General features: G+C 45.7%; 1 protein-coding gene across 3 annotated transcripts in view; it reads right to left on the bottom strand.

Annotated features, from left to right (window-relative positions):
• nvl (nuclear VCP like) overlaps positions 1-13624 on the bottom strand; it is a 29805-nt gene extending 16181 nt beyond the window's left edge. Inside the window, exons 1-13 of one of the 3 annotated variants that reach the window (XM_037532954.1) lie at positions 13176-13624; positions 10960-11030; positions 10823-10875; positions 10178-10268; positions 8653-8713; positions 6420-6677; positions 5259-5397; positions 5102-5178; positions 4858-4992; positions 3516-3617; positions 3293-3410; positions 2528-2672; positions 595-970 (exon numbers count right to left, since the gene is read on the bottom strand). In XM_037532954.1, coding sequence (XP_037388851.1) covers positions 595-970; positions 2528-2672; positions 3293-3410; positions 3516-3617; positions 4858-4992; positions 5102-5178; positions 5259-5397; positions 6420-6677; positions 8653-8713; positions 10178-10268; positions 10823-10875; positions 10960-11030; positions 13176-13232 — 1683 coding nt within the window. In that variant the 5' untranslated portion in view covers positions 13233-13624. Of the gene's footprint in view, positions 1-594; positions 971-2527; positions 2673-3292; positions 3411-3515; positions 3618-4857; positions 4993-5101; positions 5179-5258; positions 5398-6413; positions 6678-8652; positions 8714-10177; positions 10269-10822; positions 10876-10959; positions 11031-13175 lie in introns of all 3 variants that reach the window. The other 2 variants (XM_037532953.1, XM_037532952.1) reach the window with 2 other exon arrangements.
• Between the last annotated feature and the right edge of the window lie 4295 nt (positions 13625-17919).

The following is a 17919-nucleotide window of genomic DNA, read 5'->3' as shown; positions in this document are numbered from 1 at the left end:
TTCTACAAACTGTGCTGCACTGAATTCAACCACTAGGTTAGATTTAGCAAATAAACATCATAACTGTGCCTTAAAACGTGCAGAAGTGTGTTCTCTGCAGAAATTGTGATAATTTATTTTAACTTAGAAAATCAACAAGAAGTAATCTGACTAGGGTCATCTAATCTTTTACACGTGACTGTAACTTATCTGGCCTCAGACTTTTAAAAAGAGGGGACATTAAACCTGTTAGCACCTGGTCGTGCGTCTTGAGTGTCAGGATTACATCTGAATGAGGCCACATAAAAATGCAATTATGACCGCACCCAGGACATATTTAAAACAAATCTGATCACTTAAACCTCTTCAGGAGGTCAACTGACACACATTTGAGCTATGTTATAGCAAAACCCCTCCCAGTACCACTGAAACCCCTGCCAGTACCACCAAAACTCAACATTTTCCCAGCGTTATGGGAGTGATGGTTGACTCCGACGCGTGTGGGATTTGGCCTGATAAGTGATAAATAAATATCCCAGGATTCTAACAGCCGTCCACAAAGGACGAAGCGCCAGTGTTCAGTTCGATCTGAGTCACCGACGGATCTGCACGTACTTGTGGTGTTAGGGAGTCAGAAGCTGCTGTGCTCCCTCCGTCTGACACATCAGCTGAGACACTCATATCTTGGCTCTCTGTGTTCACGCCATGCTGGGCATCGTCTATGACGCTCTGCCTGGTAGGAGGGTCAGCGTCGGCTGCCTGGTTGGGGGTTTCTGGCGGCTCTTGTGTGGGTGGAGAGTTGTCCACCACGTCAGCGTCAGGTGTTTTGGTGTCGAGCTGCTGCAGCAGAACGCGGTTAACGGCGCTCATGGCAGCCTCTCGGCACAGGGCCATCAGATCCGCTCCCACGTACCCCGGCGTGAGCCGCGCAAGCTGCCGGAAGTCAAAGTCCGCAGGCAGCTTGAGCTTCCGACAGAGGGTTTTAAGAATCCTGGAAATGTGAGAAAGCAAAATGTCGGTTTTTAGGCCATCTATGAACAAAGACACTCAGAAAGATCTGTTCCCAGTTTTCCAAAGAACGATACTGTCAAGAGGAATATTAGTGATCCCCACTCAGCCACTCAACAATGAGCGCGTTCACATGCACTTAATAATCCAAGCATCATCAGATTTCTGCAGTTATCTGATTATTCAAACTGCCAGGTAAACACTACACTCTGACCTAGAAATCTGATGTAAAAATCTGGTAAACAGGCTGGATTTTAGCTCAGTAATCAGACTTCTCAGTGCATGTGACCTCTTACTGTGATTTCTGTCTGAGTTCTTAGTTTGTGCATGTGTGAAAACAGACGGCGGTACCGGAAATAAGCGCGCTGAGACCATCTGCGTTCTTTATTCTACATTTGCATCATGACTTCCTCTGCGAGTTTATCGGCTGGTTCCAAAGCAGAAATCTGATTACTGTCTGACTCGCGTAGACCTGGAGGTTCCCCATGATCTGATTACTCAACTGCATGTGAAATCTCATGCAAACGAACTTGATTTGCGTTGCTGGTCATTTATAAACTTACTGGGGAGGGGGCAGACATAGTGCAGGCATATATACATGCTAAATTAATGCATGCTTAATTACAGCAGCAAAGGTGCATCTCGGTATTATTACACGTTTTCATCCCATCGCTATAATAATCTGCAGCAGCTCAGTAAGAAGTAAGTAAAGGATGATTTAGGGTGGGTTAATTTCTACAGCAGGAGGCAAGAGCTGCCAAAAACCAGGCAGAGAAAAGACTCGGTACATCACAGCACCATGAAAAAAATAGTACGGATGCAGACGAGGCCTGCTGTTTAATTACTCCTAACGCTATACTCACCTAGCACGGTGCATTTCTCTAAGCGCATCTGCATTTTAAATACGTAAATATCAGTTTGTGTCAATGTTTGTTTGTTTAGGTCATCGCGAGTATTGCGACATATCTCAGAACGAAAGCCAGAAGTGGGTCTCTGAATGTTTGTCCCTCTACTTCACCCAAATTATGGAAGAGTTCTGTCCCTTTAATGACGGATCTCACTTACTGTAACCAGGGATATGAAACTCCAACACAGCACCTCCCACAAACTCAGGCCGAGCCTGTACGAGTCTCTGCGCTACGTTTTGCACGTGTAATTGGTTGGACAGCTCCACTGTCTATGTGGATATTTTTGGTGGGCAGGCCGTTCTTTATCACCTACAGCTGTCAGTCTTTATCATCTTTAGAAATTAATACTTCTAACAGAAAACAGAAATTTTCAGATATTAAATTGATGTTAAGACTTTAGAAGACTGTAAGGATCCATGGTAACCCTGAAAGTTCAGACAACCAACAGGAGACTGAAAGACTAAAATGATCTCTTACTATCAGACACAAGAACCTTGGTCTTGTAGCTGATACACATGACCCTTAATCCAGCTGACGTTAGACAGTTCTGTGCCTGAGACGTCAGTGACGTGAGGCGACAATGAGAGATCACAAAGTTAAAATGACAACATTGGTCTACGAGAGGCACCGACCTGAGCCGTGTCCCTTCATCAGGAATGCCCAGACAGATCTCTCGGTCAAAACGGCCCGCCCTTCTAAGAGCCGGATCCAGAGCGTCTGGCCGGTTAGTGGCCCCAATAACTAAGACCTGTGCTGGTACCGATAAGGAGTTCAGGTCTGAAAAGAAAAAGGACACCGTCAGTCAGCCTGGATGGGTGTATTAATACCAATTACTGTGCTTGGAACATGTAAACAGAGTATGGGACCATATAGAGTGTGGGAAACACACTACATGTCCAAAGGTTTGTGGACACCCCTTCTTAGTGAATTAGGGTGCATTAAGGTAAAAACTCACTGCTGACACAGGAGGTCAAACACACACAGCTTGTATAAACTTCATAGAAAACCACTGACCACCAGAATGAAACACTCTGGAGAAGTCGCACATGACCCTAAAGTCATCATAATAATTCCAAGTGTGGGCTAGAGGGGTGTAAAGCCCCCCAGCACTGGGCTGTGGAGCAGAACTATGTTCTTTGGAGTGATGGAGCTCCATCCAATACCTTTGGGAAGAGACCCAGAACTGACCAACCGACATCAGTACCTGACCTCACTAATGCTCAATCAAATCCTCATAGCAATGTTCAACATCTAAATCTCTCTCAGAATACTAGCGGTTGTAACCACAGCAAAGGAGGAAGAGGTCTTTCTCAACAGTCTTGATTTTGAAACAAACACTGGATGAGGAGGTGTCCACAAACTTTTGGCCATATAATGCCTCTCACACCACCACTTGCCATCCATGCAGGTGAGTAACTGGGCGACAATCCTTCTCTCCATATCTTTGGAGGCCACCTCTCTTTTTGGGGTGATCGCATCGATCTCATCGATGAACAGAACGCAGGGAGCGTTGCTCTGTAGAGACACAAGATGGAAAGGCTAAACGAGTAGCCACAGAATGAATCTGACCACTTCGAAATCACTGCTGCTTCTTAGGAAACGCTTCAGAAGTGCTCTCACCACAGCCTGCTCGAACAGCTCCCGTAGCTTCTGCTCCGATTCCCCCGAAACACCGGACACGAGCTCTGGAGCAGAAACCTTCAACATGGGCAACTCCATTTCCTACAGTCAGCCAGAAGAGCCCTCTGATAACCAAGCAGTGACAGCAAAGCACGGCAAAGCACGGCAAAGCACGGCAAAGCACAGCAAAGCACAGCAAAGCACAGCAAAGCACCCTCTGTGACAAACAGTCCTGCGCTAGAAATGGTCTAGAGCAGCTACACAAATGGCAAACGACCTCTTTTAATGCCCTGAAGGAATACGCTGGCCCAAAAACGGTCAGCCCCCATTACCTTACATTCACCATTAGATCAAATTTATTAAGACGCATTACTTTCTCTCAATAAACGGAACACAAGCCTAGATCTTCTGGTCCAAAATGGGCCGACTCAACTAATGTGGTAGAACGATCCACGTAATAGTACGTTCAATTTTGGGGCAATACAAAAACAGACGTCACCACGTATATTTATACATGCACTTATATATTTATATCAATCATATTAAATAAACAGATCAATAAAAACAGCCAGGTTAAATTCATTCACACTGCACTTGTATTAAGTACTTGCTGTGTCACGCTAATCGTAATTAGAGCCCTACTGATCTATCAGTTGGCTGATACTGTCGACCTGCGTTTGTGTGTTGGTGTCGGGCACTGCCAGCCTTCAAACTTCACAATCTCCCCACAATTAAGGACGTTTACGCTGCTGATCAGACAGCAGGACTAACAACTACACCTCTCAGTGAAGCACTGCTGGAGGACAAGATTCAGATCTAAACTGTTGTTATGAAACTGCGCCACCTAATGATGTCGAGCGTCATCAATTTTTACTCCCTTAAAGTCATCAGAACCAGAACCAGAACCCTTTACTGATCCCAGAGGGAAATGAGATTATTACAGTTGCAACCATTTATGTAAAAACTTGAAACGTACAGTTCAAATCATTGCACCTCTGAGTTATTACACACAATTAAAAAAACAATTACCATATTATTATTATTATTATTATTATTATTATTATTACACATATAAACAGTACAATTTGGTATTGAGCATTGCAGAGATGAACCACAGCATCACATTTACAAATATACAAAGTGTATATAAATATATAAACAACTCTATAAACTGCACTTCGGAAGAGAAAGGTCAGTAACGAGTATCAGACAATTCGTTTATTTATTTATTACCATTTTTGTTTGTATCCCACTTATTTCCTAACCCATCCCTGATGCTCTATGGACTGTGTGTGAAAAATAATCGTTTAATATGTAGTTCAGCTCCACTAAGCACACTTACCCCAGCGACAGCCTGGGCGAGAAGGGTCTTCCCACAGCCGGGCGGCCCGTGAAGGAGAAACCCACGTGGGGGCACCACCCCCAGCTGCTGGTACACTTCGGGGTGACGCATGTGGATAAGCAGTTTACACAACTCCTAAAGACAGAGACACAGGCGGAGCGGCTTCACCATCACAGCATGGGGCCGCGCACACCACCCTCCTCAATATCGGTAATCGATGAGCTACTGTGGCTTTAAATCCTACCGTTAGAGTTTCTTCGTTACCGCCGACGTCCTCAAACTTCACTGCGGACTGCTGAAGCTCAGGGCCTCTGGTCCGGGCTTAAACGGACGAAGATGATTAAAGATTCGCTCGTTTTGTGATGGATAGAGAAACTGACCATTACAAGCAGGGACTCTACCTGTTTTTGCCATTACGGCTGCCTCAATGTCGGCGTCTACGCCTTTGCTCTCTTGCTCTCTCTGCGTTTTCCGTTTTCCTTTCTTGGTGCTCTTCTTTGGCTTCTTCTCAGACTCCAGCATTGACACATCTGCTTCGTTCTGTAATACGTACGAGATCTTTAGCACATGTATCACCAGTGGACTTAACAACTCATAAACAGTCTCATTCGGTGACGTTACAGCAGGACACCTTCAACAAGACCACACTCACTTTAGACATCATACAACACCAACTACTGCACCTGTGGCATAAACACAGAGCCTACAGCTGCATGATGGGAGCGGGAAACGCGATGCTCGATAAAGGTGCTGGATATTGTGATGGTAATATGAGAAGCAATAACTTGTAATTAATATGAAGAGTTTTGAAGTGGTTTTCGCTCTAAACAGAACTCTAATCAAAAAACTCCCCCGTCACAAAAAACATCAAATAAAAACAATAAAAGGAACAATAACAAATATCTGCATCACTGTTAAAAGCACATTGAGGCAGAAATATTTATACACACACACCAATCAGGCGTAACATCTTATCAGCTCCACTTACTGTATAGCTGCACTCTGTAGTTCTACAGTTACAGACTGTAGTCCATCTGTTTCTCTGATACTCTGTTACCCTGTTCTTCAGTGGTCAGGACCCCCATGTACCCTCACAGAGCAGGTACTGTTTGGGTGGTGGGTCATTCTCAGCACTGCAGTAACACTGACGTGGTGGTGGTGTGTTAGTGTGTGTTGTGCTGGTCTGAGTGGATCAGACACAGCAGTGGGCAGCGTCCTGTGGGCGGCGTCCTGTGGGCGGCGTCCTGTGACCACTGATGAAGGTCTAGAGGATGACCAACACAAACCGTGCAGCAGCAGATGAGCTGTCGTCTCTGACTTTACATCTACAAGGTGGACCCACAAGGTAGGAGTGTCTAATAGAGTGGACAGTGAGTGGACACAGTGTTTAAAAACTCCAGCAGCACTGCTGTGTCTGATCCACTCGCACCAGCACAACACGCACTAACACACCACCACCACGTCAGTGTCACTGCAGTGCTGAGAATGACCCACCACCAGAACCTACCTGTGAAAGGGTTAAACTGGCACTTCTGAGGAGCAGAAATTAAACGCACGTTTACCGCAGGGCTGGCCGGCTCCTCCTCACACAGGTCGATCATGATATTTTTTTGGTTCCCGTTTCCCGCCTTATCGATGAACCAGCCGCCTGCAGACACCGCAGTGGTAGACCGATGAGGACTAGAGCTCGCAGCAGCCGACGAACCTCTCTGGGAGGCCGGATTGGGGCTGCTGGTGGACTGCTCTTTGGATGGGGTCCCGTTCTCCGGGTTCCCTTTCCGATACAGGGACATCAGGGAGCTGTTCATGTAATTGGGTTTCTGTTGAGAAGAACGAAAAACACCTCTGTTGGCGTTAAACCGATATGATACGTCCACTTCCATACCGAAACCACAGCGATACTCTGACAAAAACACAGATTATGATCTGTTTCTACTGCATATCAGGCGGGTATTGATGTGTGACGGCACGTCTCCGGACGGAGGCTGAGCTTTAATGCTTTTGTCGTCTCTCTGAACGAATAAAAACACAGAACAATTTGACCAAGCACAAACACGTTACTGTAACCACGGTTACAGGCTTGCCTTCCAGGGATAACACGAACGATGGAGAGCAGAACTGGCCCAGCACCGTCAGGACCCTCACCTCCAACAGCAAAACGACACGGACATTAACATTTATAAACCTACAGAACGTGAATCATAACATCACAGATACGCTCACACGGCAGGTGAGCCGCAGCCAGCTACTACTAGCTGAATCTGGTATCAGGACTGAGACGGCGGAGGACCGAGTTCTGGCCTTCTGTGGCAAAGCGAGGACTTGATATTTATCACTGGGAACACTGGCGTCTCTGCGTGGCCCAGATTCTCACATCGCTGGCAGCGGCACGGCGCTGTTCTTCATGCGCTCGAAGGTTTTCTCCATGTAGATCAATTCCAGCGTTTCCTCAGATTTGATGCACTACCATTTGGAAGCCACAGTCTTAAGGCATTTGTTGCTCCTGGAACTGTTCTTAGTAACCGTTTGAAGCAGAGCCAGATTTCTTCCTTTGTTCTTGCATTAGTGGTAAGGTTACTGCACTAATCCCTCGTGATTTGCATTTTATGCATAGTGCTGAAGTAATGCACCAATGCTTTTTTGAGGCTTTTCGGTGCTCAAATACTACCAAGAAGTTTCAGTCAGCGCCTTTTTGGTATCGAATTTCGATTCCCAGCTCTATCAGTATGTACAGTCAGTCAGGGCTGTCGCAATCGCCCCATTTTAACAAATCATCGTTAAAATGTGTCTTCGTGATGAAGTGTGAGCGATTTGTGCGATTGTAATGCATATTTTAAATTCTCTGCACGTTTCAGTCAGAAGTCGCGTCAAACCCAGGCCGAGTCCCAAATGGCTCCGTGCTCCCTAAAGAGTGAGCTGTCTGGCATTAAGTTTAGAAATATAACCAACACGGAGAGATTGTGGGACAGACACGACAAAATAAACACAGACTGAAGCACAAGACAGAGGCCAGGATAACAAAACATGCAACAAACATGCGTCAAACAAAGACCAGCCAAAACAAAGACCAGCCAAAACAAAGGGCAACACAGGGCTCAAACAGACACCTGGAAGACGAGGGACAGGTGAAGACAATCGGGCCGGAGTCACAAAACAAGGGGGCAGGACTATGGATACCAAAACAAAGAAGCATGTGGACTATCTAAAGGTAAACAAAAAGCACATGGGGGAGTGGGAGGAGCCAAGCATGACACTGCCAAAGAACACCTTCCCCACGATATAACAGCAGTGACCCACTGCCTCCAGCGGCTTATTGCTTTAGTCTTGAGTGCCTGTCACTCAATCAGTCGCTCATTTAAGCCTTATTTAAACTCAGATGTACTTTAAGGAGGAATCCTAGCTTTCAATATAGCGCAATATAAAAAACCAAACAGCAGCAGTACAATTACAATATTAATAACACAATAAAACCTTAAAAGTAAATAAAAAATAAACCGTTCAACTACAACAAGTACAAACCGAAGATGTAATGAAACATTTAAACTGCCCTACAGCCCAAGGTGAGCTGCTAAAGCAGGCAAAGCCCACACCGTCCTGTCTGTGACGCTGTATTTCAGGCTTATCCTTCCAGCTTGCAGTGGAAAGGGTTGCAGCTCGTGTGGTATTTCCACACTAAAGCACAGGCACTGCCCTCAACTGTTCCACAGCTGCTTACAGAGCTGGACAGTGGACATATTACTGGACCTGTTAAACCCTTAGTAATTGAACGTCACGATAAGATGTGCAAACACCCACCTCATGCTCCGAGACATCGTCCTCGCTGTCCGTGGAAGCGTCCAGCATGCTGCTGCCTTCACTAGAGAACAACATAAACAGAGAAAACATCATAAATTCATCCTTAACCCTCTACTGCCCGGTGCTGCCCGGTGCTGCCCGGTGGCAACAATTACTCTCAATTTTACTAAACAGCAGTAATATTAAATCCTGTGATTACTTCTTTAAAAATTACTTTGAAAGGACAAATATTGTCTGATATCACACGACCAGGAATTTTTTATTAGGATGTAGTTATTACTGTATATTCTAAACACCAAAGGAAATTATATGTACAGTTTGAGTCGTATGTTTCATTAAGTACAAGTTGGACTTGTTTTCAAGAAAAGGATGAAAAATGTTATTTTATGGTGGTTTTTTTTTATTAATTATTTTTTTTAATGGTGTTATGGTACGACTGGGCATTGTTGCCATAAGGCAATAATTTACCAAATACCCTACTTTAAAAAAAATATACACACATATTTTCTAATATTTCCATTTAAATAACAACAACACATAAAAACATCATCACGCCTAAGTAATAATTCATGCAATAGAGGGTTAAACATGCACTGCTTCATGTAGGGAAAGGTTGGGGCGCCTCACAGGTTACAATGCTTTTGGTCACCTTCCTGTAACACCTGGACAATTTCCATAAACATCTGCCTGATGTTTCTCAGGATTCACCTTCAGAACTGTTGTTGTACCATAAAGGTCACTTTCAGCAGCTCCCTTTACTGCGTTTTGTGTACAACGATCCAAAAAATCCATATTATTTTCTATTTCTCTGGCTGTGTGTAATACAGCACAGTTTTGAGGCATGCGAGTGTCTCACAGCGAGAGCTAGACAGGCTGAAGAACAGCCTCCACACAGCGGGGTTAGGCTAACATGTAGTTTAAAACCCCTCACTCCTGGTCACAGAACACGTTTTATGTTCTACATCTTCTAAGTGGTACATTAATACATCCTCTATAAGGAATAAGCTCAAATATGGCACTTTTACGCATATTTAAGTGCTAAATTTCTATTTATTTGCTGAATTTAACATATTGGGGGAAAAAAAACAAGTGTGTCCTCGTGTTAACTTATCTTTACTTAGAAAACCAACAAAACAGGTACACTGAGCAGGCGAGCCCAGAGTTCCACTCCAGGATCAATAAAACACGTCTATCCATCAATATGCCTGACTGCCTCGTCACGTCTCACATCAGATTTATGCGTATTTAAGACGGGATGCTTGTTCGGCTCATAACTGGTCAAATTAATAATTAATTAAGTATTAAAACAATTCATTTCTAGGTCGCTTGTATGAACAGATTATTAGTACTGCTGAAATATTTGGAGAGGGCTTTATTAATGACTGAAGCAGAAGGTAGGAATGACCATGGGACCAAAACATAGATAAATATTCCTAGAACAGGACCTAAACGCACAGCAGAAGAGAAGATCTACCACCAGCTGCTATATCTAGATCATCATGCATACATTACCACCGTCTCTCACCCGTCGTCATCCTGGCTGCGTCTTGCTCTTTTGGCCAAGTGCTTGTCTTCTAACGGAGACAGTCCAGACTCACTGCATATGACTCCGTGCACTACAGAGAAACCCCCAGTGTCATTAACCCCTTAAAATCACAGGCATTTTACCTACTAAGGCAGAACCACAGGGACTTCAGCGCAAACTGGCGGCGCTTTTTTAGGTTATAGGAGTGTAGCATAGTGTTATATGGGGCAGTCGTGGGCTGGAGGTCAGGGAACCAGGCCTGTGACTGGAAGGTCGCTGGTTTGATCCCCTGATCCGACAGCATGTGACTGAAGTGCCCTTGAGCAAGACACCTAACCCCCACCTGCTCCCCAGGTGCTGTGGATTGGGCTGCCCACCGCTCCAGGCAAGTGTGCTCACTGCCCCCTAGTGTGTGTGCTCACTAGTGTGTATGTGGTGTTTCACTGCATGGATGGGTTAATTGCGGAGGCCATTGGTTCTGAATGAATGAATGAATGATTAATTCATTAAAAGTGTGCATTATAATAAAAAGGTTTAACTGCCCATTTCAGAGGTTAAATTAATAGACAGTACAGGAGTCCTAAGTCATCTGTTATAGCTATGTAACAACTATGTAATTCCGCCCAAAGGCTGAATTAGACTCACCTTTTTCTACCTGAATCCGGAAGGCAGTCCTGTTGCGGCGGCCGTAGTCCATTCTGAGAAAACAGTAAAAAGGCTGTGACTTTGAACAAACTATTAAACAAAATACGCAGGACACACTGGAAGAAGTGGAAACCCACCTGTACTGATGCTGAAGGTCTGCAGCCATTCCAGCAACATCCACATACGGACTGTTTTTGGACTTCAGGTACTGTAATGGTTAGAACACACGCTGTTCACCACTTTTGGTCATCGGTTCTACTTTAAAAGAGGCCAGACTGGTCTAAATCCGCAGTCTAGAACTTTTCACCTCCTTCCCAATTTAACTAGGAAATCCTTAATTATTTCCCACCCATTCCCTAACCTACACTCTCAGGGATGGTTCTTCAGGAGCTCTTCAGTAAAGATGGTTCTGCTTAGACCCACGAGTTCAACACAGAACCATTTGCACGCTTAAATGTTTTGGGGGTTTTTTTTGCATGGTAAAATGGTTCTTTAGACTGATGAGGAACGTGGTGTATAGGGTTCTACACAGAACCAAAAAGTGTTATGGTGAAGTTTCAGACCTTTCGAAGAAGGTGGTTCTTCAAGGTTTCTTTAAGTAAAGGCAATGATTCTATTCTTGAGAACCATCAAACTTATGCTACACCTTCTCCACCACTCACGAAGAACCATTTAAGCATGAAATGGTTCTCTGTAGAACCACTGAGACTAAAGAACCCTGCAAGAACCATCTTTTATACACTACTCAAAAAAATAAAGGGAACACTCCAATAACTCATCCTAGATCTGAATGAGTGAAATATTCTCATTGAATTCTTTGTTCTGTACAAAGTTGAATGTGCCGACAACAAAATCACAAAAATCATCAATGGAATCAAACTTATTAACCAGGCCTGGATTTGGAGTCAGACACAGAATTAAAGTGGAAAAACACACGACAGGCTGATCCAACTTTGATGTGATGTCCTTAAAACAAGTCAAAATGAGGCTCAGTGTTGTGTCCGGCCTCCACGTGCCTGTATGACCTCCCTACAACGCCTGGGCAGCTCCTGATGAGGTGGTGGATGGTCTCCTGAGGGATCTCCTCCCAGACCTGGACTACAGCATCCGCCAACTCCTGGACAGTCTGTGGTACAACGTGGCGTTGGTGGATGGAGCGAGACATGATGTCCCAGATGTGCTCAGTCGGGTTCAGGTCTGGGGAACGGGCGGGCCGGTCCATAGCTTCAATGCCTTCATCTTGCAGGACCTGCTGACACACTCCAGACACATGAGGTCTAGCATTGTCCTGCATTAGGAGGAACCCCGGGCCAACCGCACCAGCATATGATCTCACAAGGGGTCTGAGGATCTCATCTCGGTACCTAATGGCAGTCAGGCTACCTCTGGCGAGGACATGGAGGGCTGTGCGGCCCTCCAAAGAAATGCCACCCCACACCATTACTGACCCACTGCCAAACCGGTCGTGCTGAAGGATGTTGCAGGCAGCAGATCGCTCTCCACGGCGTCTCCAGACTCTGTCACGTCTGTCACATGTGCTCAGTGTGAACCTGCTTTCATCTGTGAAGATCACAGGGCGCCAGTGGTGAATTTGCCGATCCTGGTGTTCTCTGGCAAATGCCAAGCGTCCTGCACGGTGTTGGGCTGTGAGCACGACCCCCATCTGTGGACGTCGGGCCCTCATACCATCCTCATGGAGTCGGTTTCTAACCGTTTGTGCAGACACATGCACATTTGTGGCCTGCTGGAGGTCATTCTGCAGGGCTCTGGCAGCTCCTCCTGTTCCTCCTTGCACAAAGGCGGAGGTAGCGTTCCTGCTGCTGGGTTGTTGCCCTCCTATGGCCTCCTCCACGTCTCCTGGTGTACTGGCCTGTCTCCTGGTAGCGCCTCCAGCCTCTGGACACGACGCTGACAGACACAGCAAACCTTCTTGCCACAGCTCACATTGATGTGCCATCCTGGATGAGCTGCACTACCTGAGCCACTTGTGTGGGTTGTAGAGTCCGTCTCCTGCTACCACGAGTGTGAAAGACCACCAACATTCAAAAGTGACCAAAACATCAGCCAGAAAGCAGAAAGGTACTGAGAAGTGGTCTGTGGTCCCACCTGCAGGACCACTCCTTTATTGAGTGTGTCTTGCTAATCGCCAGTAATTTCCACCTGTTGTCTGTTCCATTTGCACAACAGCTGTGAAACTGATGGTCAGTGTTGCTTCCTAAGTGGACAGTTTGATTTACTGGGAGTTACATTGTGCTGTTTAAGTGTTCCCTTTATTTTTTGAGCAGTGTGTATAGTGTACAGAGGTAAAACCAGTTTAGGTGGGATGCTATTAGCTTAGCTTAGCATAGTTTACCTGTTCGACTCTCTGCTTGAGTCGCTGGTCAGTGAATCCCCCACTTCGGTTCTTCATTCTCCAGGATTACATCCGACCCCTCGCGTTCTGCGTTCTGCTCGGTTTTTAACGAGGCTGTTTGTGCTGTAGGTTCTAACGCCAGTGACTATATTAGCCACCAAGCTAAACTAGCTTCAGAGCAGCGTGCTAACGTTTCTGGCTAACTCAGCTATCTAGTTAGCGGCCGCGCTAAGCCGCTATTCCTGCACGTTGCGCTTAACCGTCTCGGTTTATAGTCTAAAGACGAAGCTGTGAGGACAGGCAGAGCACACAGAGCCATGTGAGGCCACCATTCTTCCTTTACGGCGAAGAAGACGTGATACTGCTGCCGCCTGCTGTGGTGGAGCGAACGCGGCTGAGCTAGTTGTGGGGAATCGATTCCGAAAGAACCGATTCTTTGACTCCAACTTGAAGCCGGAGTCCAGTCTCAGAGACTCAGAGAGTCAAATTGTGTGAGTCAATTGTTCGACTCCGTATTTTTCCACTGCGGTGGAATCGAGAGACGTTTTGAAGGCGTTTGTTTAATTATCAGGCTTTAAAGAGTGAAACCTTTCAAAACGGCATCATATAGTCTTTTGGGGTGTCATTCAGAGCGATTTGGCGTGAAATGGTCGACGGTAGACAGCCGCTGATGTCCATCTACATCACAATAACACCAAAACTACTAGAATCAGGTTCTTACTGCGCTGGTTTCGCGGTTAAATTAAAGGGAGAGTTCACCCGTTTTTCAAAATCAGTGCAGTGTTGAGTGTGAACAGAGTCATTCAGAGGGTTCGGTGTGAAACGGTCCAGACGTCTTTACAGTGGTGGTGATGGGAACCAGGCGTCGCCATGACTACAACACAGATACAGACACTTTATTTACCATCCAGAACCACCAGAGAACCTACACGAGTCTTCTGAGCTTATATGGAATGTTGATGATGGAAAATAGTGGAAAATCGGGAATAATCAGTTTTTTGGAGGCTTTTTAGTCCCACCACACCCTAGGACCCAACAGACTTTACAAAATATGTCCAAAAACTACTGTAAAACAGTGTCTCGGGCATCAGGCAGTGTATTCATAACCATTTCATGGTTTTAGAGGCGGATGTCTGGTTCCTATCACCACCACTGTGAACAGATCTAACTCATGAAATGTTAAAACTAAAAGAATAAAATAAACAACAGAGGCAAAAATAAAACACAACAAAATCAAAAATACGCAGCAGATGAAGAGCAAAAATATAATCAAAGATAAAACAAACAATAAAATAAAAGTCCAGCAAATAACAGCAATAGGACTGTCCAGTGTGGCTGCAGGTTTTCATGCCAAACGAGCTGGAGCTCACCTGATTCTGCTTGTTTAATTAGTCTACCTGCTCACAATCAGCCGGGGTGGGTTCAGCGATCTGGGGCTCTAGACACAAGACTGGAATGAGGCCCCATCCACACTACAGAAAGGTTACCTTGACAAGTGAAATCATCTCCCAGCATTAGCTGCCATATCTAATAGTTCTCATTTGAGATCGTTAAAATCCACGTCTTTATGGACCTGCTTTGTGCAGTCATGTTGGAACAGGAAGGGGCCGTCCCCAAACTGTTCCCACAAATTTGGGAGCGTGAAATTGTCCAAAATCTCTTGGAGCTGAAGCACCAAGAGTTCCTTTCACGTCTCAACACGTCTCCACTGCTCTAGAGTCCAGTGGTGGCGCTTTACACCACTGCATTCCACGCTTTGCACTGCGCTTGGTGATCTAAGGCTTGGATGCAGCTGCTCGGCCATGGAAACCCATTCCATGAAGCTCTCTACGCTGTTCTTGAGCTGATCTGAAGGCCACATGAAGTTTGGAGGTCTGTAGTGATTGACTCTGCAGAAAGTTGGTGACCTCTGTGCACTATGCCCCTCAGCATCCGCTGACCGCTCTGTCATTTTACGTGGCCGACCACTTCGTGGCTGAGTTGCTGTCGTTCCCAATCGCTTCCACTTTGTTATAATCCCACTGACAGTGGACTGTGGAATATTTAGTAGTGAGGAAATTTCACGACTGGACTTGCTGCACAGGTGGCGTCCGATCACGGCACCACGCTGGAATTCACTGAGCTCCTGAGAGCGACCCATTCTTTCACTAATGTCTGTAGAAGCAGTCTGCAGGCCGAGGGGCTCGGCTTTATACACCTGTGGCCATGGAAGTCACTGGAACACCTGGATTCAGTGATTTGGATGGGGGAGTGAACACTGATAGTGTATAGTGTATAGTGTATATCTACCCAGACAGCATAGAGCTCGAAGAATGCCATATTAAAGTGTGTCCCCTGTAGAGCCAATGTGCCAAATACAAGGCCTGCGCACTGTTCAGCTCGCAAAATCACTTTAATTTTCTGTTAATATTATAGTCCATTTCGCATCAGAGTTTCTGCCAACATTGTGGGATATTTTAGCACAGAAGTGATTAACGAGATCACTTTTTCCAGGAGTTAATTAGTAAATTATCTCCGTTACAGTTTGAGTAGTAAGTAGTTAGTAACCAGACTTGAGCCAACTGTACTACCATTAAGGCCCTGTCCCATTTCTCATTTCCCCCCCTACCCCTTGTTTTTGAGTGTTGCCCCTTGTTCCTGAGCTACAGGGCAGTGGTTGAGATCTTCCTCTGAAATGAGCCCCTCTAATAAAAGAGCATCACTTCATTAACAGCTACTAGCGCCGCTCTGTAGGCGACCCTGCCCGTCTGCAGGGACAGCAGAGGAGCAACACTTCCCCCTCTCTCTCAACAGGAGTCAGGACACCCCACCCCTAGACGAGAAAGGGCTAAACGGAGGACTAAGGGCTCAGTGGTAGGGGCGAGGGGTGAAATGGGACTGGGCCAAGCTCTTTTCCCTTCCTCCCTTTCTTGCGTTTCTCTGCCGCATTTGAATCTCATTCTCGACTTCCAGCCAAATCACAGGGAAGAAGATCCTCCCCACGTTGAATATTATGGGTTTAGTGCCTTGTTTGTACCAAGCTGTCTCTATAAGCCTGATAAGAGGACTCAGTTACTCTGTGTCAGCAGTTCAGGCAGTTATTCTGATGATTGAGTGTTTCCAAGATCACGGCTGCAGCCCAAAGTATGTGGGAGCAGCGCTGATTTACCTGGATATGCCATTCCAGGCACGGATGGGGCGGCGGTTCACAGGTCAAACGCGAAACCATGGCGTAAAGTGTGAAACTGGGTGGAGTGGCTGGTTAATCACATCAGCTTGACTCAGTGCTGAGAGGATGTAAATGATTCCTGATGAGACACGTCAGTGATCAAGTCCGTGATCGTTCTGACTGAACAAGGATTGTAAAGGGATTTAAATCAAATCTCGTTAAAGCTGCTGTCGAAATGTCACCAAGTAAGGTTTCAGAAGTTTTGTAGGGACGTCTGCTGGGCTGAGATGTAGATCGGCTCTGATTTGGCTTCGTTATATAGAAAAGGAATGAAACTGTGATGAGTAATGTTTACATTCACCATGCGGTGTATAGTAACCTTGCCCTGCTCCCATACGCCGAGTGAGAGCAGCTGAGTGTACACTACGGCCCTGTCCCATTTCTCATTTCCCCCCTTGTTCCTGAGCTACAGGGCAGTGGTTGAGATCTTCCTCTGAAATGAGACCCTCTAATAAAAGAGCATCACTTCATTAACAGCTACTAGCGCCGCTCTGTAGGCGACCCTGCCCGTCTGCAGGGACAGCAGAGGAGGGGGAAGTTCAGCTCCTCACTGCTGGGCTTTAGTTACATTTAGGGATCAGATGCCTTCAAAGAGGGGGGCAGTTATTTATTATCACCCCCCCCCCAATTCTTCAGTGATATGAAGCTGAAGTCAGAGATTCTCCAGATTCTTAGAATTTCCCCGTTCCACCTTAAATGGAGCAGCAGTTACATTCAGGCGTCAGAACTGCTGGACTATTTAAGGTGGAACGGGAAAGTTAGCCAGCCAGCTACGAGACAGGGACACCCACCCCTAGACCCGGGCCAAATGGAGGGCTGAGGGCTCGGTGGGCGGGGCGAGGGGTGAAGTGGGACTGGGCCTGAGTGTGGATACTCAGATACTCGAGGGCTCTGCAGACCACACAGCCTGTCGTCACCACTTGGGGGAATCAAGGCCGTATAGTCTGTCATTATCATGAGAAAATGTCTCATAATCATGACTTAATACACTCTGAAAGACATGGTTCTTCAAGGGTTCTTCAGTAAAGAAAATGATTCCAAATAGAACCATGAACACTATGCAGAACCAAAGAACCGTTTGCATGATTAAAGGGTTCCTTAGATTGAAGGAGAATGTATTGCACATGGTTCTACATAGAACCCTTTCAGAATGGTTTTATATTGCACTAAAAAGGGTTCTTCTACTGCGTAGAAACTAGACCTTGTAACAATAGTAGAACCATTTTTGTTGCTGTATAAAAACCTTTTTGAAAAGGTTCTATACAGAACCTTTTACAGTGTATTCTCCTTCAATCTAGAGAACCCTTTCATGATGCAAAGGCTTTGATCACGCAAATGGTTCTTTGAATGTTCATGGTTTGATTTGGAACCGCAGTCTTTACTGAAGAACCCTTAAAGAACCATCTTTGTAAAGAGTGTGAAACATTTTAACTGTTGCTCATAATGAGAGTTACTGTCTAATTATGATGAACGTTTCTCATAATTAAGAGAAAATATTGCCACAATCACGAGACGCTGCGCCACAATCACGAGACG

This window comes from Pygocentrus nattereri, chromosome 22, assembly GCF_015220715.1.
Source record: "Pygocentrus nattereri isolate fPygNat1 chromosome 22, fPygNat1.pri, whole genome shotgun sequence".
Lineage (NCBI taxonomy): Eukaryota > Metazoa > Chordata > Actinopteri > Characiformes > Serrasalmidae > Pygocentrus > Pygocentrus nattereri.
This window is presented reverse-complemented; position numbering and strand designations above follow the sequence as displayed.